Below are 14,845 nucleotides of genomic sequence, written 5' to 3'. Positions count from 1 at the left end.
ATTAGGGAAACTCACCTGATCCTGTGTCCAGAGAAATTATTAGAGCTCTGTCATAGGACCAGTGTAGACAATGGTTTCATATGGTTACTTTCAATCTCTTGGTCCACACCAGCAGGTGACTGAAAGCCCCACCTAAAACCGTATTCTTGGTCTTTCTGGTGTGGTCGACCTCATCCCTAAATCATGTTGTTAAACTGTCTAATGTGACTGAAGACCCCACGGCACTCCTTTGAGGCATGACATTCCAGGGGCTTAGAACTATCTCCCAGATCCTGAGGACAGAGGCCTCATTGTGTATATAATATTTGCTGTGTTATTTACTATTTAAGATTTTACTGGGGGCAGTTGTGTAGCTCAGTCATGTCTGACTTGATCTCAGCTCAGGTCTTGATCTCAGGGTTATGAGCCCTGTGTTGGGCTCTTTGCTGGGTGTGGAGCTTTTTTTTTTTTTTTTTTAATAAGAATTTACACTGATTTATGAAATTCAGTAGAAACAGCAAAATTAGCCTGTATTGTTTTCATTTTTGTTATTAAGTCTTTGATTTCTAACTTGTATATCACGTATGAGGCTGGGAGTGATTCTAAATTTGTTTCATTGATGCTGAGCGGATAGGAGCCTACTAGACTTTCTTGGTTTGTGTAGGCATTTAAACCAGAGACCATGATACACACTAGAAGATGTAGGGAATAGTCCCTGGATTGATTAAAGTCCCATGCTCTTTCCTAATTGTTAAATCTTGAAGACACTGAAGAAGGCCTTCATTTGTCCACATCTGCATTCTCTGTCATTTTAGGATACAAAGTCCAACATGAGAGGGAGACTATCCCTAAAGCAGAACCACATGAAGAACTTTCCTGCTGGCAAATCTGGCAACACATTGCTAATGACTTAACCTCGTGTCAAGACTCCATGATAAAGAGTTCTCAATTCTACAAACAACGTGATTTACCTGGCCAGGTTGGGGCAGGACTATCTAAAACTCACAGAGCCCAGAAAACTTACCAGGGAAATGGGTGTAAAAAATTCTTCAGTGATACCTCCAACTGTGATCTTCAACAGTTAAACTCAGGGGAGAAGTCCCATACATGTCATGAGTGTGGGAAATGCTTCTTTTATAGCTCAGCACTTCGTATTCATCAGAGAGTTCACCTGGGAGAGAAACGGTATAGGTGTGATGAGTGTGGTAAGGAATTCAGTCAGAGCTCACTTCTGCAAACTCATCAGAAAGTCCACACTATAGGGAAGCCATTCAGATGTGAAGAATGTGGGAAAGGCTTCAGTCGTAGATCAGAACTTAGTAATCATCGCAGGTTACACTCAGGAGAGAAACTTTATAAGTGTAAGGGATGTGGGAAGGCCTTCATTAATGCTTGCCATCTTCAGGACCATCAGAGAGTCCACACTGGGGAGAAGCCGTTCAAGTGTGATATCTGTGGTAAGAGCTTTCGTCGTCGATCGGCACTTAATAGTCATTGCGTAGTCCACACAGGAGAAAAACCATACAAATGTGAGGAGTGTGGGAAGTCTTATACTTGGCGTTCACGTCTTCGTATCCATCAGAAAGTCCACATGGGACAGAAACCACACAAATGTGAGGAATGTGGAAAGAGCTTCTTTTCTAGGACACATCTGTATTACCACCGGAGGTTCCACACAGAGGAGAAACCCTATCATTGTAAGGAATGTGGGAAGAGCTTCCGATGGGTCTCACCTCTTTTGACACATCAGCGAGTCCACAGCGGAGAAAAACCATTCAAATGTGAAGAGTGTGGGAAGGGATTTGGTCAGAAATCATGCCTGCAAGCTCATCAGAACGTCCACACCAGAGAAAAACCTTACAAATGTGAGGAGTGTGGGAAGGGCTATAAGACAAGCTTGGATCTTGATGTGCACCGGAGTGTCCATATGGGAGAGAATCCATACACTTGTAGGGCATGTGGTAAGCACTTTACTAGGACCTCAAATCTTAAAGTTCATCAGAGAGTCCACACTGGAGAGAAACCATACAAATGTGATGTGTGTGGGAAGGTCTTCAGTCAATCTGGACATCTAAAATCTCATCAGAGAGTTCACACAGGGGAGAAACCTTATACATGTAAGATATGTGGTAAGCAGTTCAGTTCAAGTTCATATGTTAAAATTCATCACAGAGTCCATGCTGGTGATAAATTTCATCCAGTCTCATAGGAGGGAAAACATTCGTTTCAGTAAAGTTAATGTTTCAGCCATAGCTGAATACATCCCGGTGATCCCAAGATCACACAGATGATGCAGTGAGGGCTTTAGTTAGAACCTTAGCAGTTGTAGTTATCACTCAAGAAACAGGCTGTTGAAATACTCTTTCTTTAGGCACTTATCAGACTCTAATGGTGGATATTAAAGTTGATGTCCCCTGGAATATAAGCTTCACAAGGGCAGGGAGTTTATTTGCTGCTGGATTTATACAATCAACGTTGAGTAGCATCTGTATGTGCACTTAGTACTTGTTTGTCAAATGAATCAAAGGGAAGAGAGAGAATTAGGGAAGATGGCAGAGTAGGAGGACTCTAAGCTTGCCTCCTCTCATGGATACAGCTAGACAACACTCAAATCAGTGTAAGTAACCCAGAAATGGACCTGAAGACTGGTATAACAAACTCATCAACTAAAGGTAGAGAAGAGGCACTGTCAAAGAAGGTAGGAAGGGCAAAGATGCAGTTTGAGAGTAAAACAGGCTTTGGCCATCTGTGATGGGGACAGAGCCAGTGGTGTTCAGAAGGCAAAAAAACAAAAAAAAACAAAAAAAAACCTATCATGGGGGGGACCACACGGGGAAGACAAATCCCCGTAACATTTGGCTTTGAAAGTGAGAGGTGTCAAACTTCATGAGTTCTTAACAATCAGTGGAAATTAAAGCCTGGATTTTCAATTTATGTGGGCTGGGCTCTGGGAGAGCATGACAACCAACCAGTGGAGATACAGCCAGGAATCAGCAGATTGAAAAACACGAGGAGCAGACAGGAGAGAGAATGACTTACTCATCTCAGAGCATGGCCTGGAGAGGCAGGGATCACAGGGACACCCCTCCAGGAACAAAGGAGCTGATAGGCACCAGTTCCCTCCACAGCCCCCCAGCATAAACACATGGCCACCAGCTGGAACCAGCACAGCACCAACACTCCTTACCTAACTTGCTTATACTGAGCCCTTCCCCCCTGTGGTCCAGTGGATCCGCCTTTCCTAGTCACACTTGCTTCAGTCCTGGCACTACAAGCCCCCTGCCCCAGGAGATCAAAGCAAATTCCACCAACACCTCATCTCCTGGCCTGCATGTTTTATGGGATATCACGTCCAGAGGTGGCAGTGGCAGCAGGTCTCGTTTCACATGCAGACCAACACACATTAGGATGTGACCCACCAGCTGAGGACCAAACAGTGCTCACAACAGGCAAAGAGAGCCCCCGCAGATGACTGGACTGAAGGGAAAAAAGGCCAGGACACAACAGCAGGCACAGGCAACACACTTAGGAGATAGTTCCTGAAGTAACAGTTCCCAGGGAACAGGAGACAATGCACTGCAGGGCACTACAGACCCCTTCATGAGGCCATTACCTTCAAGAGCCAAGAGACATAGCTGACTTTAATAATACACAGATGTAGAGACAAAATGAGGAGAGTGGGTGTATCTGCCAAATGAAAGAACAGGACCAAACCACAGCAAGAGACCTAAGCAAAAGAGATGTTAGTAATATGCCAGATAGAAAGTTTAATGATTATAAAGATACTCACTGGACATGAGCAGAGGACATCAGTGAGACCCTTACCAAAGAGATTAAAAAGAACTAATCAGAGATGAAGAACACAATAAATTAAAACACTTGATGGAATAAACAGGCAAGATGACACAGAGGAATGAATTAATGACCTGGAAGACAGAGTAATGGAAAGTAATCACCCTGAGCAAATGAGAGGGACAAAAATTATACAAGTTGAGGATAGTCTTAGGGAACTCTGACTCCATCAAGCATAATAACATTTGCATTAAAGGGATCCCAGAAGAAGAGTGAAAAGGGGGCAAAAAGTTTATTTGAAGAAACAGCTGAAAACTTCATTTTTGTGGGGAAGGAAACAGCCAGATCCAGGAGGCACAGAGAGCACTCCAAAAATCAGCCCAAGAAGGTCCACACCAAGACACACAGTTCTTAAAATGGCAGAAAGTAGTGATAAAATAACTTAAAGAAAATGTGCAATATTTAAAAACTATCTGGAAAAGGAAACCAGCAAAAAAGAATAATGATAATAATTCAGAGAAACAAATAGGAATCGGAATGTTGAGATACACAGTCGTGCATTCCACAGCATTATTTTGGTAGTACCCTATTGCAGTTGGCTCCTGGCATACCCTCAGCCTCTATTCTGTGGTTGGGTTATTTTTTGGGTCTTGATCTCATGTCCATTGGTTTATACTATAGAAATTCAACTCTATTTTGTGATTTTTCTCACATTGCAGACTGAAACAATTCTAACTTTGCAATAACCGTAGCTTAATTCAATTTTCTCGACAATGTTAAGGCAAGGGTTCAAAGTAACATTAAAAGTGTCAGTTATTAAATTTTTCTTAATGTCGAGTTCATTGATTTTTAAATTTCTGCATTTCTGTGTAATCTTCTGTATGCCTTCTAATTGTAGCATTTTTTAAAAAAATCAAACTTCTCTGGTAGAAGCTATGCCAGATTTGAAGGGCATTTGGCTTGTCAGCTTCCCATATTCTTACCTCATCCCTATGAAATAAATAATAGAAAATTTGGGGAGTTGGTGATTTCATCAAATATATTAATTACTGGTGCAGAAATGACAATTGTTTTTCTTTCTTGGTGACAATACATATCTTTTGAAAAGCAGTATGTAGCAGAATGTGTAACATGCAACTGTGATCTGGAAATCCTACTGTAGGAATATATGATTATGAGATTCAAACAATGAAAAGATGAAAAGCACATCAATAATGTCACAGTTTTTAAAATGGAAATAATGAATGTTCACCAATAAGAATTTGTTTAAATTTCACGTGGTCCCATCATAACATGGGGCCATTAAAGTAATGTCAAGGACATGTAATATCAGGAGAACATACTATGGGCTTTGTGAAATAAGACCATAGCCTTCCTAGTAGAATTAAATTCATAACTCTCTTGTGTATATCTGTGTGTTCTGTGTCTATCCATACATAATATAGAAGTGGATACTCCAGTAATATTCTTTGGCAAGGATCATCTCCAACAGACCCCACATTAGAGCACAGAGCCAAATTCAGAGCTTGGTCACACGACCTTAAGATCATGACCTGAGATGAAACCCAGAATTGAACACTTAACTGACTAAGCCACCCAGGCGCCCCTCTATTGTGTTTTTATTTCTCAATGAACATCAGTTTGATCAAACTGGTAAATTATGTACCATGGAATTTGAAAAATTATATGAGTCCCTTAATGGTTTAGTCCTCTAATTAAGATTATTCTACATTATCATATGACAGATAAGATCAAAAGGAATAGGACTCGGGGCGCCTGGGTGGCACAGCGGTTAAGCATCTGCCTTTGGCTCAGGGCATGATCCCGGCATTGCGGGTTCAAGCCCCACGTCAGGCTCCTCCGCTATGAGCCTGCTTCTTCCTCTCCTACTCCCCCTGCTGTGTTCCCTCTCTCGCTGGCTGTCTCTATCTCTGTTGAATAAATAAATAAAATCTTAAAAAAAAAAAAAGGAATAGGATTCAATCAGTATTCAAAAGCAAAAAAAAAATTTTGCTTTGAATACACCAATAAACTAATGAGTATGATCAGCCATCTTTGTAGTTGATGTACAAGATGCGTCTTGAGGCGTAAGCCAGGGAGCAAATACTGGAGAAAGCAGTAAAGTGGTTACGTAGTGGAGGTTAAAAGAAATGCTTTGAAGAAAAAAATGCATGGGTGGGGATCATAGCATTATAGCAGTCAAGCCTCTAAGGAGAAAGAGCAGCTTTGGATGCCTTTCCACACTTCTTGGACACCATGGTGATATTTTAAGTGTATTGACTGAAGGGCTTACAAAGTACATCTAATAGATTCATTTTCATAATCAGTCTTCTGGGCTATATCTTCACAGGATGCCAGATACTGAGATCCATGCTGTCTCAATGTGTGTATCGGTTTGGGGGTTCCCTAACATCAACCTTAAGTTCTTTGATTTGCTCAGAGGACTCCGAATATAGTTGAATTCAGGACTATATTTCAGTGAAAGAATACAGAGCAGAATCAGTAAAGGGAAAAGGTACATAGATGTCCTTTTTGTCCTTTTTTAAGTTTAAATTCAATTAGCCAACATATAGTACATGATTGGTTTTTGATGTAGTGTTCAATGACTCATTAGTTGCGTATAACATCCAGTGCTCATCACATCATGTGGCCTCCTTAATGCCCATCAGCCAGTTACCCCATCTCTCCACCCACCTCCCTTTCCACAACCCTCACTTTGTTTCCCAGAGTCAAGAGTCTCATGGTTTTTCTCCCTCTCTGATTTCTTCCCATTCAGTTTTCCCTCCCTTCCCCTATGATCCTCTGTGCTATTCCTTATATTCCACATATGAGTAAAAGGAAACCAGGTGTGTTCTTCTAAGAGCCCTCTTCCCACAGTATCAGGACGCGCTCAACTCCAGCATTGAATTGTGGCCACACGTGTGAAATGCCTACAATAGGACTTCATTAGAGACCAGTACCCAGGGTTCTTAGTAAGGGCTGGTCATGTAGGCACCATCTACTTAGCATGTAGCAAAATCCAAGTCTTCAATAGGAAGAGCGGGTGTTCAGAATAAACCACATTGTACAGTGTAGGCACAGTGAACAGCTCTTACCAGTAATGCAATGGAGTAAAGTCTTCTCAAATCCATGTTCCCTGACACCACCCAAGTCCAGGCTTGCAAGCAGACCTTTCTAAGGATCACAGTCTCAGAACTGCTATATTAACTTTCCTGCATACATGATGTACAGAAATCTAGGGCCTATAATTTTTTTTCTCCTTTTAAACTGTCATCAAATACTGGATAAGTCATTGCCAAGGTAATTATTTGTAACAATTCTCACCAGATTAAGCCAAACTTACTCAACTCCTAAAACTGAAAAGACTACAGGTAGGGCTTACACCTGACCTGCAGGGCGGGGGTCCTCAAGGTGGTCACAGGTAGTGACAACACCTGAGACTGGCTGGCTTGTGTTCATGTTCATGTCTCCCAAAGTGGGAGGCCTAGATTCTCAACCACACTCAGTAGTAAATTCTTAGATCTGGATCGAGTTCCAGAGCTTTTGTGAGATCATCCAGGTTCAGCTCCCATTTGTCACCACGGACTGCACTTTTCTTACGTGGTCCCTTTGGAGCTCCTTATCTTAGCTTTGAACTTACCTGCATTTGATGGGGTTGTTCGAGGTCATCATCCTTTCCCTGTGTTTGAGAAGGAGAGGCTTCCCAAGTTATTGACATCTAACCATATTGGTAGGATATCCACTTAAGGATCGGAGTCCAGTACCACAATATCTCCTGTTTATTTGACACACTGTGACTGATTCTAAAGTTATCAGTCTCAGAACCTCTGCCTTATTCATCTGGAATTTGACATTTTGTTACATATGCCATGTCTTACTAAAAACATTTGATTCTCAAGAGATTTGTTTAAAGTATAAATACTTTCGTATCTTTTTTTTACTGACAAGAATAATGCCTGGACATTGAAAAGAAGCACATCAATACAGGAAAGTCAAGAAAGTGGGAGGTAGTAGGAACTCACCACTATTAATATTTTGATGAGCCTGCTTCAGTGTATCTCTGCACACAAGACTTGTATAGAGTTTTATGAACTAAGAGCCTAATGCATACTATTTTCTAATTACAGTTTTTCACTAAACTGAAACAATTCTAGAAGGTCACTTCAACAAATTGACTTACAACCTCATTTCTAGTGCCTATACAGTATTCTGGTGTACCAACTATCATTTTTTCCTTAACCAGTTTCCTGCTGACAAAGATTTGTGTGGTGGTCAATTTTATGTGGCAACTCACCTTGACTACAGTCCCCAGTTATTCTATCTGTCACAGACCTAGGTTTTAGGAAGGTACTTTGTAGATGTGATTAAAGTCCAGAATCAACTGACTTTGAGTAGGGTGTAGTATCCTAGATAATTTGGGTTGGCCTGATTTAACAAGTTGAAAGTCCTTAAGAGCAGAGCTGAAACTTCCCTGTAAGAGACCATTATTCTGCCTGTTGGTAGCATCTTTAGTTTGTGGCCGAGAGGTCCATTTTGGCCTTCTTGATATCCTGTCCTAGGGATTTTGACTTTGCCAAGCCAGCCCCACAATCTAGTAAGCCAGTTTCTTGGAATAAATCTCTTATATTATTTCCTAATACTTCTTTTTCTTTGGTTGAATCTTTATGAAAAAGGATTTTTCTTCCAAGAGTGGTTCTAGAGGAACAGAATTTTTTTTAAAGATTTTATTTCATTTATTTGACAGCACAAGCAGACAGAGCAGCAGGCAGAGGGAGAGGGAAAAGCAGGTTTCCTGCTGAGCAGAGAGCCCGACATGGGACTCGTTCCCAGGACCCTGGGATCACGACCTGAGCTGAAGGCTGACTTAACCGACTGAGCCACCCAGACGCCCCTAGAGGAACAAAATATTTTGAATAAATTTTCTGAATTGTGCTTTCTAGAATTGGTTCTTTAATCTTATTAGATTTAAAGGCACTAATAACTCTATTTCCCATGGAAAATAGGGCACTTGCCATGGTGTGACATGGCAAACATATGAAATATACATTTGACACTCCTAAGGAAATAACTATTGAAGACTTTAGAACATACTGGTCAAACTAAGGAGTAAAAGGGGTTTGCTCCTAACTGTGTTGGAGAAAGTGGGGGGGGAAGAGCACATGGCTTCAAATTCCAGCTCAAGTATTAATGACTTGAAAATTTCAAGTCATTATGCACTGGCTCTTTGACCTTTCCCGTAGTTGCACATTGAAATAAAGTTCTCACACACCAATTTGAGCAGCCGTGCAGGGCTGCCTCTGCAAGGGAGAGCAGCAGCAGCGATTCCTGCACATAGCTTTCATGTTTTGTTTGTTTTGTTTTTTATCAGAAAAGCAAGGGCAGATGCCTGGAAGCATGGGAAAGAAGTACAAAGGGATGGCAAATATCTTGAAACCATAAAGCAGGCTTGCGTTCTCCCCTACGCATAGGCACGCAGGGAGTCAGTCATGGGATAAGGGAGGAACAGGGTGTTTGGTTTGGCAATCGCCAGGCGCAGGAAGGGGAGACCAAGGGTTACAATCTTTCCTTGCTCCTAACTTACGCCCTGCCCCTGGGGATCATGGGATCCTGCTCCTACCAGGCCATTGCGTTCAACAGCCCGAGAACAGGAATGCTGCTGACTTTTCGGCTGCTGCCACAGTCACCCCTTAGGGCTTACAATGTATTTTCTAAGAATAACTCTACATTTCCTTGTTGATCTTGGTGTCCCTAGTGAATAAAAAGATGGAAAGTTTACTAAATTATTATTTTATCTACATAGGTGGCAGAGTTTTAGGTCAAGTAAACATAAGTATAACTTGAATCATCAAAACAGAGAGTCAGAGGTCCTAAATCAAAGCCATGGCTAGTTTACAACCAGAATCCTTTGGGTGAAGGAGAGGCCAGGTCCTCTTGATGATGGAACCTTCTGTACTGCAAAAGTGTGGGCTGTTAATCTTTTCTCCAGAGTCCCCCAAGGAGGCCTATGGCTATTGTACCAGTGTGACTATGTGCTGAGAGGAAATAATCAGACTTTTTTTTTTTTTGCAGTGACTGAATCCTTGCTTTACTCAATTGGCACATTGACGATATTGTGCTGATTGGATCTGGTGAGCACAAAGTAGGAATTATCTTAGATGTGTTAGCTTGCGTGTCAGAGGGTGGGAATAAATCCCAGAAATATTCAGGGACCTTGCGCCTCAAGTAAAATTTCCAGGCATTCAGTGGTGTGGGTGTGTTGAGCTGTCCTTCTAGGTGAAGAATATGTTGCACCTTCCCAAAAAAATGAGTCACAATATCTAGCGGGCCTCTTTGGATTTTAGAGGTAATATACTCCTAATTGAGATGTGCCACTTTGCCTTTTATGAATGACCCGAAAACTCTTTGACTGGGCCCAGCAAAAGAGAAGGTCCTGCAATAGGTCTTGGCTGCCATGTAAGCTGCTCAGCCCCTTTGCACTTTCCCTATCATCCTGAAGTAATTGGCTCCGGGGTATGGTGAAATGCCATTCGAAGCCACAGTGATATGGCCAATTAGGTGGCAGTAACTTGTGGCGCTGCACACTGTCCTCCCAGGTGCTGTACATGCTCTAAATCAGTGTCCAGTATATAATACTGTTTTACCAGATGTCAGGGGATGTTTTGTTCTTCATTCTCAATCCACTCAATGCAATATCATGCAGCCATCATTTGGAAGGAGGTAGATTTTCAATGACTGATTCTAGAAAATGTTTAGCTTATCCTGAGTTTAGAAAAAATGGATAGAGAACATGAGACTTAATTTCTAAAAATCAAATATGTATGTTGATAGGTTTATGTAAGTTTACGTGGAGACAAACATTTGAGACAAACATTTTTTTATCTTCAGGGGGAAGGATTCTCGGTGCATTTTTTCTTATTTATTTCATACTATTTTTAGTTTTCAGTAACATAGGTGTTTTTAAATTGCTAATTATAATAAAGCTATTTTAACCAGAAAATATAAAAGGAAAAAACTCTTAATGCTAGAACATGCTCCCTCACCTACAGAATCCTCCTCAGTGCTTTGCCATTAAATCATAGGCTTTGGGGGGGCGCCTGGGTGGCACAGCGGTTAAGCGTCTGCCTCCGGCTCAGGGCATGATCCCGGTGTTATGGGATGGAGCCCCACATCAGACTCTTCAGCTATGAGCCTGCTTCTTCCTCTCCCACTCCCCCTGCTTCTGTTCCCTCTCTCTCTGGCTGTCTCTATCTCTGTCGAATAAATAAATAAAATCTTTTTTAAAAAAATAAATCATAGGCTTTGGGAATCATAGTAACTCCAATGTCAAGCTCTGCAGTCGTTCTGCTTGCTTTGAGATGGTGGACAATTTTGTAACTTCACTGAAACTTAACGTTTTCACCTCCGCAATAGGGATAATAATTTTAATGAAAAGTTTAAGTGAGGGAAGAGCGATTTTCCACAAGGACAAGCTTCCACTTTGGCCCTCTTCAGTTGTTTTTCCTACTAAACTTGTGGCACATCAGGGTCGGGCGGGGGGGGGGCGTAACTTCCTCGCTCCTCACCGCCTCTCCCAGATAATTCTACCCCACGATTATACTAACCACCATCCTCCTTTCAATCATCTAGTGTCACCTAAGCCATCATTTCCCGTTAATTTCCTGAAGATCGTATCTCCTCACCGGTTCCCTTTGGAGAAAGGGAGGCGTTTCGAATTGGGAAGTTGTAATCATGGAATAATTTCGTTGAGGACTCAGGCAGAGGTAACGCAGACTCTTAATATAGAAACTCGTATGACCACCAAGAAGTCGGGACTATGTGATTCTTTCCATTCTGGCATTTCTGGAAGTACAGATAAGGAGCTCCCAATTAGCCACAACACTTGTTTTGGAGCGTGAGACTAAGAATGTTTTGCCTTCAGCATTCTGGGAGGTGTAGTCCAGACGCTCTGTGTGGCGGCGTGCACTTCCGCTCCGGAAGGCAGGTCTAATGCATTCTGGGACATGCAGGCCAGACCATCTGTGTGGTGGCGTGCACTTCCGCTCAGGAAGGCGCGTCTTGTGCGTTCTGGGAAGTGTAGTCCAGGAGCTCCATGGTCTCGCTGGCACTTCCGTTGGGAGTGTGTGAGGTTGCTCCTGAATTTTCTTTGGGAGGTGCGTCAGTTCCGCCTCTCCTGGCGCTTCCAAACTTCCTGGATCTGTGCTTGGAACCCGCGGCGACCGGGCGATTTAGGGGAAAAAAAGCCCGGGCCGAGTACGCAGGTATGGAGGGGTAGGGCATTGGTGTCCATCTCTGGGGAGTCTCTGCGTTCAGGGTGGTTTGCGAGTCCTCGGGTGGGGAGGGGTGGGGAGGGGTGGGGTCACCTATCTCCTGGTTTGAGAGTTTCTGCGTGTCTCAGCTCGCCAGTGTCGGCCTCCCGACACCCACGGGTGCTTCTGCTTCCTGGTGTTGGGGAATTGAAAGAAGTGGTGAAAACTGCCTCCATTTTGACCTCAAACTTTCTAGTTGGGTTCTTTCCAGCTTGTGTCTTGGCTCAGGTGGAAGGCCCCCGAGGGCAAAGCATCCCCTGGTTGGAACCAAAACTACAATAAGGACTGTTCTGAGCCAGGGAGGCCCCACCCGTGATTGAGACAGTGATCATTTGACCTTCACTGCCCACCTGCCATTACCCCACATTTTCCTTGTATAAACCTGGAAGTATTTTCAGTACTTCGAAGACAGTCTTTGAGCTGTTTGACTGCAGTCTTTTTGGTGTTGGCCTCACTGAAATAAATTCCTTTCTTATTTCGCCACCTCTCGTTTCTCTGTGGATTTTGTCAGGGGCAAGATGGTGGGTCTGATCTGTTTGGGAATCCCAGAGCCAGGTGCGCCCCGCACCCCTGCCTGCCAGCTATAGTGATAGAAATAAAAATCTCAAAACTCTTTCTGACACCTGGTGAGTGGTGACCTTTCTTTGTATTAATTTCCGGAGGAGCAGTCAGGTCCCTGGGTTAGGGTCGGATATCCCACTGCAGAACCTTTACCCTTCTCTGATTCCTGCATGATGCTGGATAATCCCAGGCCCTTTATAATCTGTCTTTTAGGAAGGTGAGGGTGTAACAGAACCAACGTGAGTTCCCTCCTTGGTGAGTCAGAAACTGTACCAGGTTGAATGGTTCAGGGTGGTTTGAAAAAGAAAGCTTATTTGCAGCAAATAAAGAGATCACAGGGAATGGGTTCCAAAGCTGTGACTCCCACAAAAGAGGGTGAATGGGTTCCTTTTATTTAGGATTAGGAGGGATATTTAGATAGGGAAGTTTTGTCATCCTATGTAGAGGCGGGCATAAGGTGGAGGATGTGCCTTAAGGAAACATGCCTATACATACACAGTATGTTATGTAAATTAGGTTGAACTCCCCCCACCCCCCGGCCTTGGGCAGAGATTTTGGTATTATAATGAGGTAAAGGAAATAGATCATTCCAGAAGTCACACATGGTCCTTCTGTGCAAGCATGAGTCAGGCTCAAAAGGTCTGGGTGGTCTGGGCCTATGGCAGGTCTTGGCAGTTGTCATCACCCAAGGCGTGGTTTTGGGTTTCACTTGCCTGAGTTAAGAGGTAAGCAGCCGTTAAGCGTCTGCCTTTGGCTCAGGGCATGATCCCAGAGTCCTGGGATTGAGCCCCACATCAAGCTCCTCTGCTGGGAGCCTGCTTCTTCCTCTCCCACTCCCCCTGCCTGTGTTCTCTCTCTCGGTGGCTGTCTCTCTGTCAAATAAATAAATAAAATCTTAAAAGAAAAAAAGAGGTAAGCTAGAAAGAAGAGCTTAAGGAAAAATGTAAGACAAAGGTTAATGAGTACAAGCAGGTGGGCGGTAAACGTCAGGTCTTGGGGTCTAGTTGGTGACAAGGGTTGCTTCTGGATTGCGTGGAGGGGAGGGAAGGTTTTAACTTTTATTGAGGATGGTGACATGATCATGGCATTTCATAACATCTTTTCTTTCCCCCGCCTGACTTCTCATAAAGGGCTGCACAGAGGTGGAAGGAGTGACTCCTTGGCTGCTGACAGCAAGGTTCCATGTGAGTGGGATTTGGCATTTTTCTTTTACAACAATGTTCATGTCAATCGGATGTTGTATAGGATGTGTAATCGGGTATGGGCATTAATGATAATTAATCCTTAATTGTTGACCGCATCGATAGCGGTTTTATACAAATAAATACATTGTGCCACACCATAGCTCCGTGAAGAAATTTTGCTCTCTTTTTCTATTCTATAAAATGAGATTGAGACCCACGGAGCATAAATTATTTGCCCATTGTCCCCACCAAGTAAGAGCTTGAGCTGGGTTTGGGATGAAGGCAGTCTGAGTCCAAACTCCAGTTCCTAATCTCTTGGATATGTTCTCCTTAAACCATAGGAACTAGTAAGGAATCAGACCCCAGGTAGTTGGCACTTGATTCTGGAGGCCCCGAAAAGCAAGGCTAATGGGCTTCGACTTTTCTGAATTTTTTCAAACATTGTGAACTATTTTGTTTCACTTATTATTGATAATATGTTTTGTTCTTCTAGAACCATGATGGAAAATTCAGAAAATACAGAAATATGAGGGAAAATTTTTTTTTAAATTTTTTAATCCACAGTGTAAAGAGCAACCGTGATTTCTGTTTGGTGGTTCTTTGTGTATATTTGTATGTTTATAAACATTTTACAAAATTATCATATATTTATTTGTGTTTTTCCCCTGGTGTATTTTTTTTTTAAAGATTTTATTTATTTATTCGACAGAGATAGAGACAGCCAGCGAGAGAGGGAACACAAGCAGGGGGAGTGGGAGAGGAAGAAGGGCTCCCAGCAGAGGAGCCTGATGTGGGGCTCGATCCCATAACGCTGGGATCACGCCCTGATCCGAACGCAGACGCTTAATCGCTGTGCCACCCAGGCGCCCCGCCCCTGGTGTATTTTAACTATGGAAACTTTTTTAAGATTTTATTTTTTTCTTTATTTTTATTATAATTTCTTTTTTTTAATTTCTTTTTTTTTTTATATTCGGTTAGCCAGCTTATAGTACGTCATAAGTTTTTGCGGTGGTGTTCAACGAT

At 42.7% G+C, this 14,845-nt stretch overlaps 1 protein-coding gene across 5 annotated transcripts in view; it reads left to right on the top strand.

Annotated features, from left to right (window-relative positions):
* Positions 1-14,845, top strand: part of LOC100472897 (zinc finger protein 234) — a 46,216-nt gene that overhangs the window by 15,945 nt on the left and 15,426 nt on the right. For 2 of the 5 annotated variants that reach the window (XM_019810389.2, XM_019810390.2), the window contains one exon: positions 13,769-13,822. In XM_019810389.2, coding sequence (XP_019665948.1) covers positions 13,769-13,822 — 54 coding nt within the window. Of the gene's footprint in view, positions 1-794; positions 3,383-11,756; positions 12,030-12,588; positions 12,704-13,768; positions 13,823-14,845 lie in introns of those variants that run through there. The other 3 variants (XM_034639242.1, XM_011237744.3, XM_011237745.3) reach the window with 3 other exon arrangements.

The sequence above is a fragment of the Ailuropoda melanoleuca genome, chromosome 12, assembly GCF_002007445.2.
Source record: "Ailuropoda melanoleuca isolate Jingjing chromosome 12, ASM200744v2, whole genome shotgun sequence".
Classification (NCBI taxonomy): Eukaryota; Metazoa; Chordata; class Mammalia; order Carnivora; family Ursidae; genus Ailuropoda; species Ailuropoda melanoleuca.
This window is presented reverse-complemented; position numbering and strand designations above follow the sequence as displayed.